This window comes from Pleurodeles waltl, chromosome 6 (genome assembly GCF_031143425.1).
Source record: "Pleurodeles waltl isolate 20211129_DDA chromosome 6, aPleWal1.hap1.20221129, whole genome shotgun sequence".
Lineage (NCBI taxonomy): Eukaryota > Metazoa > Chordata > Amphibia > Caudata > Salamandridae > Pleurodeles > Pleurodeles waltl.
The window spans coordinates 408,686,661-408,701,445 of record NC_090445.1 but is presented as its reverse complement, the minus strand read 5'-3'; the positions used below and the strand labels follow the sequence as shown (position 1 = coordinate 408,701,445).

At 46.6% G+C, this 14,785-nt stretch overlaps 1 protein-coding gene across 3 annotated transcripts in view; it reads left to right on the top strand.

Moving 5' to 3' along the window:
- Window positions 1-14,785, top strand: part of AHCYL1 (adenosylhomocysteinase like 1) — a 266,946-nt gene that overhangs the window by 138,008 nt on the left and 114,153 nt on the right. For all 3 annotated transcript variants that reach the window (XM_069238342.1, XM_069238340.1, XM_069238341.1), the window contains exon 6: window positions 6,038-6,132. In XM_069238342.1, the coding sequence (XP_069094443.1) occupies window positions 6,038-6,132 (95 nt within the window). The remainder of the gene's footprint in view (window positions 1-6,037; window positions 6,133-14,785) is intronic.

The window sequence follows — 14,785 nt, the reverse complement described above, 5'->3', positions numbered from 1 at the left end:
TACCTTTTTTGTTTAAGCAGCCATGTGATGTATTTGTACAGGCTAGCAATGTTCTATGAGGCTCATGACTTTACGAGGTTCTAGAAAGAGAATGTAGAGTGAAGTCATGTCGCCAGCCGTTGAAGCTGAGAGGCAGCTGAAGCAGTAATAAATATTGTTCCTACCTTCCTCCTCATTTTTGGTGTCATCTTTCAACTTCACACCTACCTTCTCAAGCTTGCCTCCCTCAATTAAAAAACTCTACACAGGGGAGAGAGGTGGAGAAACAAAATGGGGTTTGCAGGACCCAGAAGAAGGGACCCATGTCTGGGTTGCTGGAGCACCCTGGACTTAGTCTGGATAGGACTCTGTGGATTCACTTTCCAGGGCCAGTGGCGCTGGCCCCTTACTCCTTTTAAGGGACGTAAGAGGATAGAACTGGTTACCCTGGAATTTCTGAGGCCCTCATCAGAAAACTGCCCCCTGACTTCTGCTTTCATGTTCTTCAAGTGGCCATGGAGGATATGGGACCTGAAGAGTGCAGACATGGAAGGTATTTTTCTCTATGGTGTGCTGCTGAAGGTGACCCCAAGCTGGGAAGAACAGCAGGCGCTGGACAGAAGACAGGACCTGAGTAGGGAGAGCAGTAACAAAAATAAATCAAGCTCTCAAAGGAATGTAAAAATGTACAGGCTACAATGCATGAAGAAACTTCCCTGGTGGCTAGACCCTGCCTCCGGGGAGGGTCAAGGACCCCAGGGTCACAGCAATCAAAATTTAATTTGGGAGATGTCGGCACAAAGATTTGCAAAGTTAAAGGAAAAAATCATGGATGGCCCCCCCGTTCTGCAGTTAGAGCTTCATTCATTGGTGTCCCTCATCTCCTCAGGGACCAAACTGAAGGAGTATCCTGTGTCTGGTGCTTCTCTCGCCCTCCTACTCATGTCTGGGAGGAGAGACCTCCTGACATGGAGCAGTCTGTGCAGATGGTAAATCGAGCAAATCCTAATTCCCTCCCGCAATTTCTACAGGTTGGAGAGTGCGCAGGAGAAGATGCCAGCTCCCGTGCTGCACCCCAAAATAGTGTCAGATGCGGGGAACAGGTGTGGACTGTGGGACACCTACTCTCACAACCCTAAATAAGGCCACTGATTTAAGAAAATAAATAATAATAATAAGTAAATAAATAAAGTCCATGCCCAGTAGTGCATTCCCTTCTTTTTAAACAGAAAAAGAAGCAAGAAGCAATTTGTTGCTGCTTAAGGACACTTACGGTAAGGAATTGCATTGGGGCACCTTTGGGGTGCTCCACAAATTACATATTGCTGATTGTAGTGCCCCAGAGACAACAAGGGCACCACCACCAGCCGAGTTGTTTTGGGGGCTGACCAGACTGCTGTAGCTCAGCTAAGAAGCCCCAGATTTGTTTTATTTGTTTTATTTTGCCCTGCGTTTCCCAGAGCTTGATGTAGATGACCCCAGGAGAAGTTTGCTCAGTTTTGAAGCACTTTTGGAGCTTGGGGTTTTGACTACAAGGCTCTGGGATATAGGAATGGTTGTTGGTGAACTGTTAGGAAGGTGTCACCATAAGTATATCCACCTGCCTTCATGTATATCTATGCAAATTAATACCTAGTATTGAGTAGTATGTGCACAACAAATTATTCTCCAGTAGTCTGGAGCAATTGAAGACCTGTTTGAAAAAGCTTGGGCTGTTCTTAATGCCTCTATCACTTTCCCCTGGATCACAAGGTTAACTGCAGCAGTCACAGGAGGCTTCTAGGGAGAAAGAGAGATGGTAGGGAGAAAGCAATCAGAGAGAAGGAGAGAGCTAGCGAGAGAGAGAGAGAGAGAGAGAGAGAGAGAGAGAGAGAGAGAGAGAGAGAGAGAGAGAATGGATGGACGGAAAGAAAGAGATTGCGCGTGGAAAGTTGGTTTGAGCATTTTTGCAAGAGCTGCTGTGGGTTGCCCTGTCTGGCCCTGAACGTACTTTAAGTATTTTGTTAAACCTGTTGTAGGGAGCTGGCCCTTTATGTTTTATGTAAATGCAATGTAAAGGGTCCAAGGGTTCCCCAGTGAGTGGTTAGGGCTTGCTGTGCAATCCTCATGTGTACTATTTAGGAGTAGTGTGGTTGAGCAGCCTCAGGCTTAACACAGAGGAGTGCAAGACATCTACAAATACACACAACAGTAAGTAAATGAGGCACATGACTCAAAAAGGGGATCCAATTTATAAAAATAGAACGTATCCTTATATATGTTTAGGCATCAGAGAAAAATCATTCAGGTAAGTCTGTTTATAAATAGGAATTATTTTCATGTTAAAAAGTGGACACATTACAATTTCTGAGTTCTGCAATGTTATCCTAAGGCAGAAAAAAACAAGTTTTATAAACAGGTAGAGTACAGCGACTTAGAAGCTCAATCTCCAGGATTTAAAATGAGTAGTGGTCGAAGGCAGCAGAAGCAGTACATTACCAGCAGCACAGGAGCTGCTGGGCTCAGGATGCAAAACAGAGTTGGGCACCCAGTGCTTTCAATGGAGATTGGTCTCTGTGAAAAGAGGCTGCAGGCTCTGGCAAGGACGCTTTTCGGGCTGATCCAACATGGGGCTCAGGCCTCATGATGCTCAGGCAAAGGTAGGCATCTTTGGTCCTCTTCTCCACGGCTCAGGGGAGGCGGGTGCAGAGATGTCCTTAGGTGTCGGGTTTTCTTTACCGGAGCGGTCGCGGTGGAGGAAGGCTGCGTGCAGAGGCTGCAGGCGTTGTCGAAGAGTCTTGGAAGGTTGAAACCACAATGGACTCGGATTCTGGAGGGCTGGGGAACCTGGTTGGCACTGGTGGTCCACTTCATCTCGGGTCGGAGACGGCGGTGCAGTGGTGACTTAAGGTGTTGGGTTTTGCGGTTCCAGAGGCTTCAGAGTCCCTTCTTTTGGAGTTTACTGGAGAGCAGGTCCGCTGTTCACTGGAGGTCTTGAGTCTTTATTGAAAGCAGGCAATCCTCCTGGATTTTTGCAGTCACAGCCGCAGAACGAGTCGACTTTGGCACAGATTTTGACAAGGAATGCAGACAGGCCAGTGGGGTTGGTACCGCCTGCTTCTTCTTTCCTCTTCTGCATTTGCGGTTCTTCTGTCTTGGTCTTCTTAGTCGAACGGATCTCCTTCTCTGGTGCCAGGGACTCCCATAAATGCTGAATCTAGGGGCGTTAGGGGTATGAAGGGTAGTAGCCAATTGGGTACTGACCTTTGGGGTCACCAAGCCTCCTATATGACCACTTCCTTTGGGAAGTGGGCATAACCTTGTCCCAGAATTCCTGGGTATGCCATCACAAAGATGGCTACCTCTGAAATGTTGTGCCCAACTCACAGTAGCCCACATTAGGGGTGTTACTAGACTGGAGGTTGCACACCTACCTGACTAGCTAATTTTCCTGCCTGTCCAAGAGCCAAGTGGTATCTGGACAGGGCAGGCTTCCTCTCCTTTGAGGGGAGCCAGATACGTATTTCAAAGGCAGCAGCCCTTTGAAGCTTGCTGCCTTAGGAAAGCTAATCAGCAGATCATCCTGTAGGAGGGGTTGTTACACCCTCTTCCTGGACAGGCTTTTGTTCTTGGCCTCCTTAGAGCAGAAGGCTCTCACCATAAAGGACCAGTATTGAGTTCCGCTGGTAGGCTGGCAGAAACCTGTCAGCAAGCACACTAGGGGCTGGTATGGTTTCAGGGGGCACCTGTAAGGTGCCCTCTGGGTGCCTGTATTGTTAAATCCAACACTAGCATCAATGTGGGTTCACCAATACAAGATGTTTGATACCAAACATCCCTATCTTTAGTGAAGCCATCATGTAGCTGGGGAACTCGTATTGACCAGTGTCCAGCACATGCATATAAAATGGCTTCCCTGACCACTTACTATATCTGAGAATTGACAGAGACATACCAGGGGCATATCTGCTCCTGCAGATATGCCCTCCCATGTAATATAATGCACCCTGCCTTAGGGCTGTAGGGGCTGCTGGAGGGGTGACTTACATAGATTGCATGCAGTGTTAGGAGACATGGCACACAGGCTGTGTGCAATGTTGTGTTTTCACTTTTGTCTGCACCAAGACATGCAGCCTGCAATGGCAATCTGTCATGTGCTTTGTGAGGTGCTCCTTAGAATGGCACGAATTGTGCTGCAGCCCTTGGGTACCGTTTTTAGTTCCTCACGACCTAGGTACCAGGAGTACCATTTACTAGGGACTTACAGAGGGTGCTAAAGGACTTGCCAATAGGGACAATTGTACAGTTTAGGGAATGCAATGTTAGGGGACATAACATACAGGCTTGTGCAATGTTGTATCTTCACTTTTGTCTGCACAAAGACAGGCATCCTGCATTGGCAGTCTGTCGTGTGCTTGGTGAGGGGTTTGAAACCGCCAGGGCAGAGGGCAGCGGAAGCACCGCCAACAGGCTGGCGGTGCTTCCTGGGCAATTCTGACCGCGGCGGTAAAGCCGCGGTCAGAAAAGGGGAACCGGCGGTTTCCCGCTGGTTTACCCCTGGCCCAGGGAATCCTCCATGGCGGCGCTGCTTGCAGCGCCGCCATGGGGATTCCGACCCCCTTCCCACCAGCCTGTTTCTGGCGGTTTTCACCGCCAGAACCAGGCTGGCGGGAACGGGTGTCGTGGGGCCCCTGGGGGCCCCTGCACTGCCCATGCCACTGGCATGGGCAGTGCAGGGGCCCCCTAACAGGGCCCTGCAAAGATTTTCAGTGTCTGCTTTGCGGACACTGAAAATCGCGACGGGTGCCACTGCACCCGTCGCACCCCTGCAAATCCGCCGGCTACATTCGGAGCCGGCTTCCTCTTTGCAGGGGCTTTCCCGCTGGGCCGGCGGGCGATCTTTTGGAGATCGCCCGCCGGCCCAGCGGGAAAGTCGGAATGACCCTCGCGGTCTTCCGATGGGGGAACTTTGGCGGGTGGCCTCTGCCGCCCGCCAAAGTCGGAATGACCCCCTTAAACTCCAAAGTGACTTATGATAAGTAAAACAGAGGCAGGTTAGTTGACATAAATGAATTTTGAGTGGGTTAATCTTTGCTTTCCTGGCTTGATAGCCAGCAGCAATTCAAAATTTTCACATCCCATCAAGGTTGTGAGGTTGAATAAGAGTAGAGTTGTCTAAAGACAATAGGTGCTGTAATCTGAGAAGAGTGTACAAGTGGCAAGGGATACTGCCTTCAGATACTGGAAGTTCCATGAACGAGCCAGGAGAACACTTGCATTTTGTCAAATTATATACTTTTACAGAGAACTGAAGTGAGTGGCGCTTGTATTCCCCAGAATGAAGAAAGGGAGAACGTTTCCCCTAGAAGTGAGATGTCAGTCAATAATGCACCTTCTACTCTTTGTGCAAGGGAAATTGAACAATCTGCGTTTAATAACCACGTCCAAGATTACATTGCATATAGAGTCAAAGATGATGCAATTGTGAGAAAATCAATTTGGAAACTTAAACAAGATTAACAGTTATACATTTGCCTTTTGTTTCTTCTCTTTATTTTTTAAGTTAGTTTTTTTCTTCAAAGAACAGAGATGTGTTATATTCCATTTAAGTGTGTCACTCTGTAAGCTTTCTTTATTTCTTGCTGTATATTTCCCAGTTGAACACTTATTTATTAGACTAGTCTGGTTATTCCTGTGCTTACTTTCCCGTTTGTTGCACTGCAGCAGAGCCTCTTATTCTGAACATTCTGGCAGCACGGAGAGATCTGACAGGATATTTGTGTTGTGGTGTGCTTTTTCCTATTAGTTTTGTCTCTGTAAATCTGTTCCTTCGTACCTGGTCTACTTCTTTACAACAGGTACCTCTCTGTCCTTTCTCTGCAGGGTGTGCCTCTACCCACGGTGTTGCATTTTCACCATCTGATTTGTGCTGCAGCTGTGCTGAAGAGCTTGCTACTTTTTTATATTGGTATAGAGGTTGTAGCCTCTGAATAATGCCTCTTTACCCATATTTATGTTTTCTGTTCCTGTAGGACAAATCCACCCTTCACTCTTTGATTATTGCGTTTTTTCTCTGCAGGGGTAGCAGTGTTTGCTTGGAAAGGCGAGTCGGAGGATGATTTCTGGTGGTGCATTGATCGATGTGTTAACATGGAAGGATGGCAACCAAATATGGTAAAGAAGCAATTTCTCCCATAGTACAACTCTTCTGCTTCTCTTCATGTAGCGTTGCCTCCCACTGCAGCGGCATCACTAAGGGTTTGGGAGGTATGCCTGTATGCATGTATGTAAGAGCATGTGAGTATTTGTACAGCGCAAATCTAGCAAGAGAGCAGCTTGAGTGCTCCATATAAGTCTCAGGCTTGTTTAGAAGTGTGTGCGTGGGTTGGGATTTCTATCATGTAGGAATGTTGTGTTCTCACGTAAAAGAGTTTAGGATATATGAACATTAGAAACCTGGACAAGATGCAGAGGTAACAGATTTAGGAATATTGCAAAGGGATCAAGAATTGCACAGACAACACATAGGCCCTCATTCTGACCTTGGCGGTCTTTTCGCGAGACCGCCGAGTTACCGCCGCGGTGAAGACCGCCGACCGCGGCGGCATGCCGCTGTGCGCATTCTGACCGCTGGGAGCGTTCTGCCGGGAAACCGCCAGCAGCCACACTGGCGGTTGGCGGAAAAGTGGAGACTGGTCAACCTCCACCGCCACGCCAGCAGAACACCGCCCACAGAATTACGACCCACATATCTGTGTGGCGGTCTTCTGTTGGCGGTGTTCTGTTGGCGGTCACCTCCCCATGGCTCCCGTCGCCTCCCGGAGGACCAACACACAAGGTAAGTTGACCGTCCGTGAGGGGAGGGGGAGAGGGGGTGTTGTGTGATGTGGGCGTGCATGGGGGTGTGCGTGTGAGTGTGTAGAGGGGGTGTGTGAGTGCGTGTATGCGGGCGGGGGGTGCTGCTGTGTCTATGGGTAATGTGTGCTGTTCGGCAGGTGCGCATGTCTGCATGTATGTGTGCGGGTATGTGTCCCCGTTGTGTATGTGTGTGTAGGGGGTGTGTATATGTGCATGTTGGGGGTGTGTGCATGTCGGGGTGCATGTATGTGCATGTCGGGGTGGGGGTGGGGAGGGGGTTCGTACCACCTCTGGGGGGTGGCAGGGGGGTGGAGGGTGTGGGGGGAGGACTCGGGTGGGTAGTGGGGGGTGGGGGAGACCCCTATCAGTGCCAGGGAAGGAATTCCCTGGCCCCGATAGTGCTTACCGCCATGGTTCGCATGGCGGTTCCCGACCGCAAGAAACCGCGGTGGTAGGCAGGGTCATGATACCGTTGGCGGTCTTGGGACGACCGCCGGGCCGGAGTGCGCAAACTCCAGCCCGGCGGTCATGACCGCCGTGGCGGTCGGAGTGGGGAAGTGGCGGTCGATCGCGGCGGTGACCGCCGCGGTCAGAATGCCATTTTTCTGACCGCCGGTCTGTTCGCGGTCCGACCGCCGCCTCTCCGCCGACCGCCAGGGTCAGAATGAGGGCCATAGTCAGAGACCAATATTATCAAGGAAAAGGGGAAAGGGCTGTACTAGCAGTTTATACTTAGAGATTTAAGGCACATCAGAATGCAGGCAGAGAATTGCATAGACAGGAGAGCCCTGAAACCCTGGTGCTAGAGGAAACAAAGAGTGACCATCTACCATCACCTAGAACTGTCTTCTTTCAGTGTTTATGTATATTGTTGCCTGTTTATCATGGTAAATTTACACATGTCAGGCAATTGTTGCCTTCCCCGCCTACCTAGAAATAGCAGTGACTGGGCTCATCTTTGTACCCACTCATGCCTATTTGGTTTGTAATATGTTTTTGTAATATGTCAGTTCATACACATCTGTCATATGTACCGCACATATTCTTATGTACATCATTTTTAATCAGAATGTTTCTGTGACCTGAATTGTCAATGCATATGTTGGTCTGACATAAACTATTGGCATGCTGCTGAAAGCTAGAGCAATATGATAAGGTCACTGAGGTAGGAATATTGTGAACATGGTCAATAAATACTTAGGTAGCAGAGGGTCAGAGATATTTAACTGGGCCGAGAGCTGCACACGGCACATAGGGCAGATAGTCGGGAACTGCGCAACCAGGGACAAGCTGCATACATAGCATGAGCGAAAACTCTGGGACAGAGGAACCAAGGTCTGCAGCTGCAAAGGTCACACATAGCCATAGATTATGGATCGTCATAAACTAAAGCATAACGCTACAGCGATATCATGGGTTCAGAGATATAAGGACTTTGTGAAGTACTGCTGTGATAGCTCAGGGCCACAGATTTGCAACTGGGCCAAGAGCTGAATGCGCACTGCAGAGACGTCTTAGGAATTTTAGGGGCTCTAGGACAAAAATATCTTGGGGACCCTGTTCAGAACAACTTTAAATTTATTATCTATTTTAGCTCATTCACACCCTTAAGTTCAGTTCAAAGACAGTGTCGTCTTAATGGTTATTGAGTTCCTGGGCAAAAGCATATTTTGCGAATCCCTATTCACAAAATTTATTTTAGTAAGGAGTACTAATTTCACACCAACAAGATGGAGTTCCCCATATCGATTCCTAGTTAACAAGAATGACAACAAAAGTCATCAACTTACAAGAACTTGCTTTTGACAGAAAAACAATGCCCCCAGTTACACACGTCTTAATACATGCACTGGCTTCACACAGGAAAGCTATCCCAAAGGCATAAATGTTTTAAAGGCCCACCAAGCAATTTCCCAGTTTGCAGAGATCTAAACTCGAGCCTCTACACCATCACCGAGGTTAACATTTTTACAAGCTAAGACTAGACAGCAAGTCTATTGCACATAATACACAGAGATAGTACAGCTATCTTTCAAGCTTAGATATCTAACGGATTTTCCTCAAATTACACAAATTTTACACACTCACACTGTTATGAATTGCAAACCTTTAGAATCAGCAAAAATGTTTCACAGTACAACTGATCCATTCTCAAAACATTCAAAGAATAAATAAAATAAAACCAGAATTGATGGTCTTACATAGGTCTGGCAATGGGATATTTTCGCAGTAAATAAATTATAAACGGAAACACCCTAAGCCAGTGGCTTTTAGCCAGTTTCCCTCACAAACACAACAAGTATGGTGCAAGTAATTGCAGACTGGATTATTGCACACTATCATGAATGAAAAACGTTTAAATTAAACAAAAATATAGCCAGTTCGTTTTCTAAACACCGAAACAATAACTAAAAGAAAACCAAAATGGATGATCAAAATAGTTCATGTAAGTTTTATAAGAGCTTCATATAGCTGGACTTGAGATGTTTTAGCATCGTAGGAATACTCTCATTTGTGAATGAAACAGATTAGGGAAGCAGTCTTGTGATCTTACACAAACAGCAGGGGAAGAGATAAGGCAACAGCAGAGCAAACATCACTTGCCATCCCAGGCAGGACCAGTGCAAACATATCTCACAAAAAAAGATCAGGCAGTAAGTCAGGGCTTTGTTAGACACAAAGGAGACTTCACCAGTGCAAGCTTTCCTCAGATACACACTTGCATATGGAATGACGACAGAAAGTGTTTGTCTTTGCACGTAGGACTGTGCTGTTGAAATATTTAACTTGTAGTAAGTAAATGGTGCCCTCGAAAATTAATTTTGTTTAGAAACGTTTTGTGGCGGGCGACACCATATACTATTCCATTAATGCTTAAATGTGCTGAAACATTAAGTGCTTGTAAAGTGGCCTTCAAAAGTAGCATATAGATATACGCCAGTCTGTTTCAAACGATTTTACATCTAATATTCAGAATACATGTACCAGAAGCCAAAAGAGGAACATGTGAGTTTTCAATATTGTAATACGGGCGCAGCTCACCAGTATTATTTGATATAATCTCTGTGTCCCCCTCGTTTACCCATGAGTGAGCTATTGTTTGTCTCTAAATCACCTTTTTAGGAATGTTGCATGGTACCAAAAAACAGGTACAGCATTTCTATACAAAATGTCTGTAACAGCCTCTTACATCGCCCAGTCTCCCCTTTGCTAAAAATAAATTAAAAGAAAAGGTATTGAAAACAATCTATTTTAAGTAGTGTTCGAGATTATGAGGGCATGATTGTCAGAATGAGACAGATGGCTCAGGGAGAAAAGACTGTATTTGGGGGACCCTAAAACAAAGCACCACTGGGCCAGATGCCACATTACCCGTGCCTTGAAACATCTCTGGCAAACAGCACAGTCAAAAACAATAGTGCTTGGACTGTGTGCAAAGAACAGTGACAGATTACTAAATAGGCAAAGTAGGCACTGGCCTATGGGCCCCGTGACAACGGATCAAAATAATATTGATTCGATCTCGAAAGAAAATTACAGTAAAGCTTTCTTAAATTGTTTCCAAAAGATAAAAAAAAAAATGAATCAACTCAAAGAAACGAAAACTTTACATTAAAGAATTTATAGAGAAAATACTGTATTAATGTATTAACTTAAAGTACATAAACCATAGACATCAGATTCACATAACAGTTTATCTCTTAGCTCATCCTCTGTCAGCTGTCAGTTTGTAAAAACGATTCGGTGCAAATTATGAGCGTAATGTTTAGTTTTGTGTAATAAAATAGATTTATTAAAATTGTTGGTTGGTAAAATTAAAAACCTTTTAGCAGATAATTTGCGAGGGAGCCTCCGAAAGTTCGACTGCCTAGGGGCCTCCACGGGGTTTAATCCGGCACTGGCTAAGAACGGTAGGGGCAGCAAAAGATTTACCAGAGCAAAGAGGACTGCACCAGCTGCAAGGCATGAGAATTGTATTAAGCATGTTAGTAGGCCAAGAAGCAGCACTCAGCACAGGAGCAGAGAAGCAGCACTCTCAGCACAGGAGCAGAGAGTTCGAAACCCAGCTGTCAGGGCTACCAACTACACAAGGCATCTCATTGTGGAAACTGCAGCCGTAGCAAGGGAGTAGAGAAGCTGGAACGTTGTGAAATGCTGCTCAGATAGCACAGTGTCAGCAATTGGAAACCGGGAAGAGAGTTGTGAGCAGTGACCATGGCCAAGAGCTGCAGAGACAGCACTGGGGCAGAGCTTCAACAAGAGCTGAGAGCATGGACGTCATTTAGGGGTCGCCGGGGGTCGCAGCTGGGACCACTGACTAGCCCCTTGGACCCCCTGGTGCTGCTTTTGCCGCAACTGGCATTAGGGGTGACAAGATCAGTGCCAAGCTAATGGTACATAATCCTCCAGCTCTATCAATTAAATAAATTCAGCAGTGTCAAGCACACTGTTCCAATAAAATAAAATAAAAACATAAAAATTTAACAGTTTTTAAATCGGTTGTTGGCAATATTCATAATTCTCAATACATGAAAAAAGATGTCTAACTAAAACTGTCACCACTGTGCTTCGTAGGACTAAAAATGCCTTACAAATGTAATCCAAGGCCCTAATAACACGGTCTTTGGAGGAAAGGTGCTATTTATTGCACCCAAAGCAGGTTTGACCTGCCAAAATGTAACAAAGGATGCAACGTTTATTTTACTTGGTAATTGCTGCACAATTCGGAATTCCGACCCCTGTGCAAACAAGGGTTTGTGCATGGGTAATAAAAATATGAATTGGTTAGAATGAAGACTCCCTGTTTTCCGTTTATACTGATTATTACAGATCAATACAGACAGAAAACCATATATTTTCCTGTCTGAATTAAAATGTAGATAAAAACAGAAATAAGGATCTGTCAGTCATGACTGTCGGGCCAATAGCAGTGAGGATTGACAGGTAAGTGGGTTAATAAATAAAGACATTTTAATAATGATGCTTAAAGAGCAGTATAAATGCATAATATTGATACTAAAAGTTTAATATTTTCTTAAAAGTGTATTAGTGTATCATTTACTGGTCTTAATATCTTGGGAAACTGGCAGACATTTGAATCAGAATGTACATTTTTCAGTTAAATAAGTATGAAAATATACTAATTTCAGCTTCATTTTTCACAAAACCTACAATAAATACAGATAAATAAAGATAACATTTGCAAAAAATAAATATAGTTAAGTTCAGGCGGAGATGTCCAAAAAATAAATACCATAAAACTGGGAGCCCTACTTATAATCAGGTTCTAAATATACTAATAATAAGGAAGCATTTAAGCCAGTAACATTAATATTCAGTTTATGGCCCACACAAATTAATACAGTGGATCTAAATAATATTTTTATTAAGTCCCTTTATTTTTGCCCCTTTCTTTTAACATCTTTGTTTGCCTCTTTCTGTGATTTATCAGTGCATTAATTGTTTATGTATATCAATGAATCAATCAATCAGCACTTCTGGATCGCAGCTTATCACCCTGGGGGTCTCAAGGCGCTGTTGTGGATAAGCTGATCACTTGAAGAGCCAGGTCTTGATATCCTTCCTGAAATTGCTTCAGTGATGCTGCCTGACTGAGTTTGAGTGGGAGAGTATTCCATGTCCAGGCTGCGAGGTAGGAGAATGATCTGCCTCCAGCTGTGTTTTTCCTGATTCTGGGGATGGCGGCAAGAGCGAGGTGGGAGGATCGGAGTTGCCTGGCGGGGGTATAGAAGGTCAGGCGGTGGTTGAGGTAGTCTGGTCCGATGTTGTGAAGTGCCTTATAGTTGTGAGTCAGTAGCTTGAAGGTGATGTGTTTGTTGACCGGGAGCCAGCAGAGGTCTATGAGGTGGGCAGAGATGTGGCCGTGGTGGGGGATGTCCACGATGAGTTTGGTTGCTGCGGTCTGGATTCTCTGTAGCCTTGCTTGTACCTTCTTTGTGATGCTGGCATAGAGTATGTTGCCGTAGTCCAATTTGTGGCTGGCCAGAGTGTGTGTGACCGTCTTTCTAGTCTCGGTGGGCATCCACTTGAAGATCTTCCGAAGGAGACACAGGGGGTGGAAGCAGGCTGATAAGACGGTGTTGACTTGACGGGTCATGAAAGTTCAGGATGATGCCCAGGTTATGTGCGTTTTCAGTGGGGGTATTTCCTAGGGCAGCTGGCCACCAGCAGTCGTTTCAGGTAGAGGAGGTGGAGCAGAGTACAATGATCTCTGTCTTGTCCGAGTTGAGCCTCAGGCAGCTGGCCTCATCCAGGGGGCGACTGCACTCAAACCGTTGTGGAAGTTTCTCTTGGCTGTTGACAGGTCGATGGTCAGGGAGAGGATTAGTTGGGTATCGTCCGCATAGTAGATAATGTTTAATCCGTGCTGTTTGACGATTGTGGCCAGCGGGCCATGCAAATGTTGAAGAGGGTCAGGCTTAGTGAGGATCCCTGGGGTACTCCGCAGCAGGTTTCTTTGGGCGCAAAAGTGTACGGTGGGAGTCTGACATTCTGGGTTCTTCTGGTCAGGAAGGAGCTAATCCATTCCAGTGCTTTTCGGTGGATGCCGGCGTTGTGGAGTCTCGTGCAAAGGGTGGAGTGGGAGACTGTCAAACGCATCAGAGGTCAAGGAGGATGAGGGCAGCCGTGTCTCCGTGGTCCAGTATGGCGAGGATGTCGATGATGGCTGTGAGGAGGGCTGTCTCAGTGCTGTGGCTGCTCCTGAAAACGGACTGTGAGGAGTCTAAAGTGAGGTTTAACTTGAGGAACTCCAACATTTCCATGTTGATGGCCCTTTCTGTTACCTTGGCTGGGAAGGGAAGCAGAGAGATGGGGCTACAGATTTTCATCGCCCTTGGGTCAGCAGAGGGTTTCTTTAGGAGTGGGTTGATCTCTGCATGTTTCCTGTCAGATGGGAAGTTGGCAGTTTCGATGGAACTGTTGATAGTCCGGCAGAGCTCTGGTGCAGTGGTAGCTCTTGCCAGGTTGAAGATGTGATATGGGCATGGGTCCGAGGGTTCCCCTGAATGGATGGAGTTCATGGGTTTCCGCATGTGTTCTGTAGAGACAGGGATCCAGTGGTTCAGGGTCTGCGGCATGTGGTCCATGGCAATGCTGGAGGTTTTTTTTTTTTGTTTGGTTCCTGAATCCTTCGTATGTGTCCTGGATTTACTGGTGGAAAAAGGTGGTGAGGTTGTCACAGGGGTCTCGGGAGAGGGGGATGTCCGAGGTGTCTGATCCGGGGTTCGTGAATGCCTTGACTATGGTGAATAGCTTCTTGCTGTTGTGTGTGTTGGTGCTGATGCGTTCAAGAATCGCAGCTTTGTTGGGGGCTCTGATGCGCTTGTGATGCGTGGTGATGGCATCTTTGTAGGCTGTATGGTCTGCTTCTGTTTTGCAGTTCCTTCATTTTCGTTCCAGTAGTCTGCAGTTGCGTTTGGATTCTTGAAGTTCTGTCATGAATCAATTCGGTTTCCTCCAGTACTGGTTTCCGGTGGGTTTTCTGAAGGGGGCTATGGTGTTGGCGCATTCTGTAAGCCAGTGGTGCAGGTTGCACGCTTAGTCGTTCATGGCATCCAGTGGGGGAGGGGGAGTGGCTGAGGGCATCGGTGAGCTGTGCTGGGGTAACTTTGCTCCAGTTTCTGCCTGAGGCACGGGGCATGGTGGCGTGCAGTGGTCTTCAGAAAGGTGAAGTGGACACATCGGTCCAATGGTGTTCAGAGGTGTGCAAGATGGTGATCTTGTTTCCAGCTGAGAAGACGAGGTCGGGGGGGGGGGTGACGTGCTGAGTGGGTGGGGAGGTTTACTAGTTGCTTGAGGCCGAGGGTGGCAATGTTGTCCAGAAGGGATGTGGTGATAGGGTTGCTGCGGTTTTCAAGGTGAAAGTTGAGGTCCCCAAGTAGGATGTAGTTGGTGGAGGCAAGTGCGTGGGGGGCAATGAGGTCGGCAAAAGTTTCACTGAACTGGG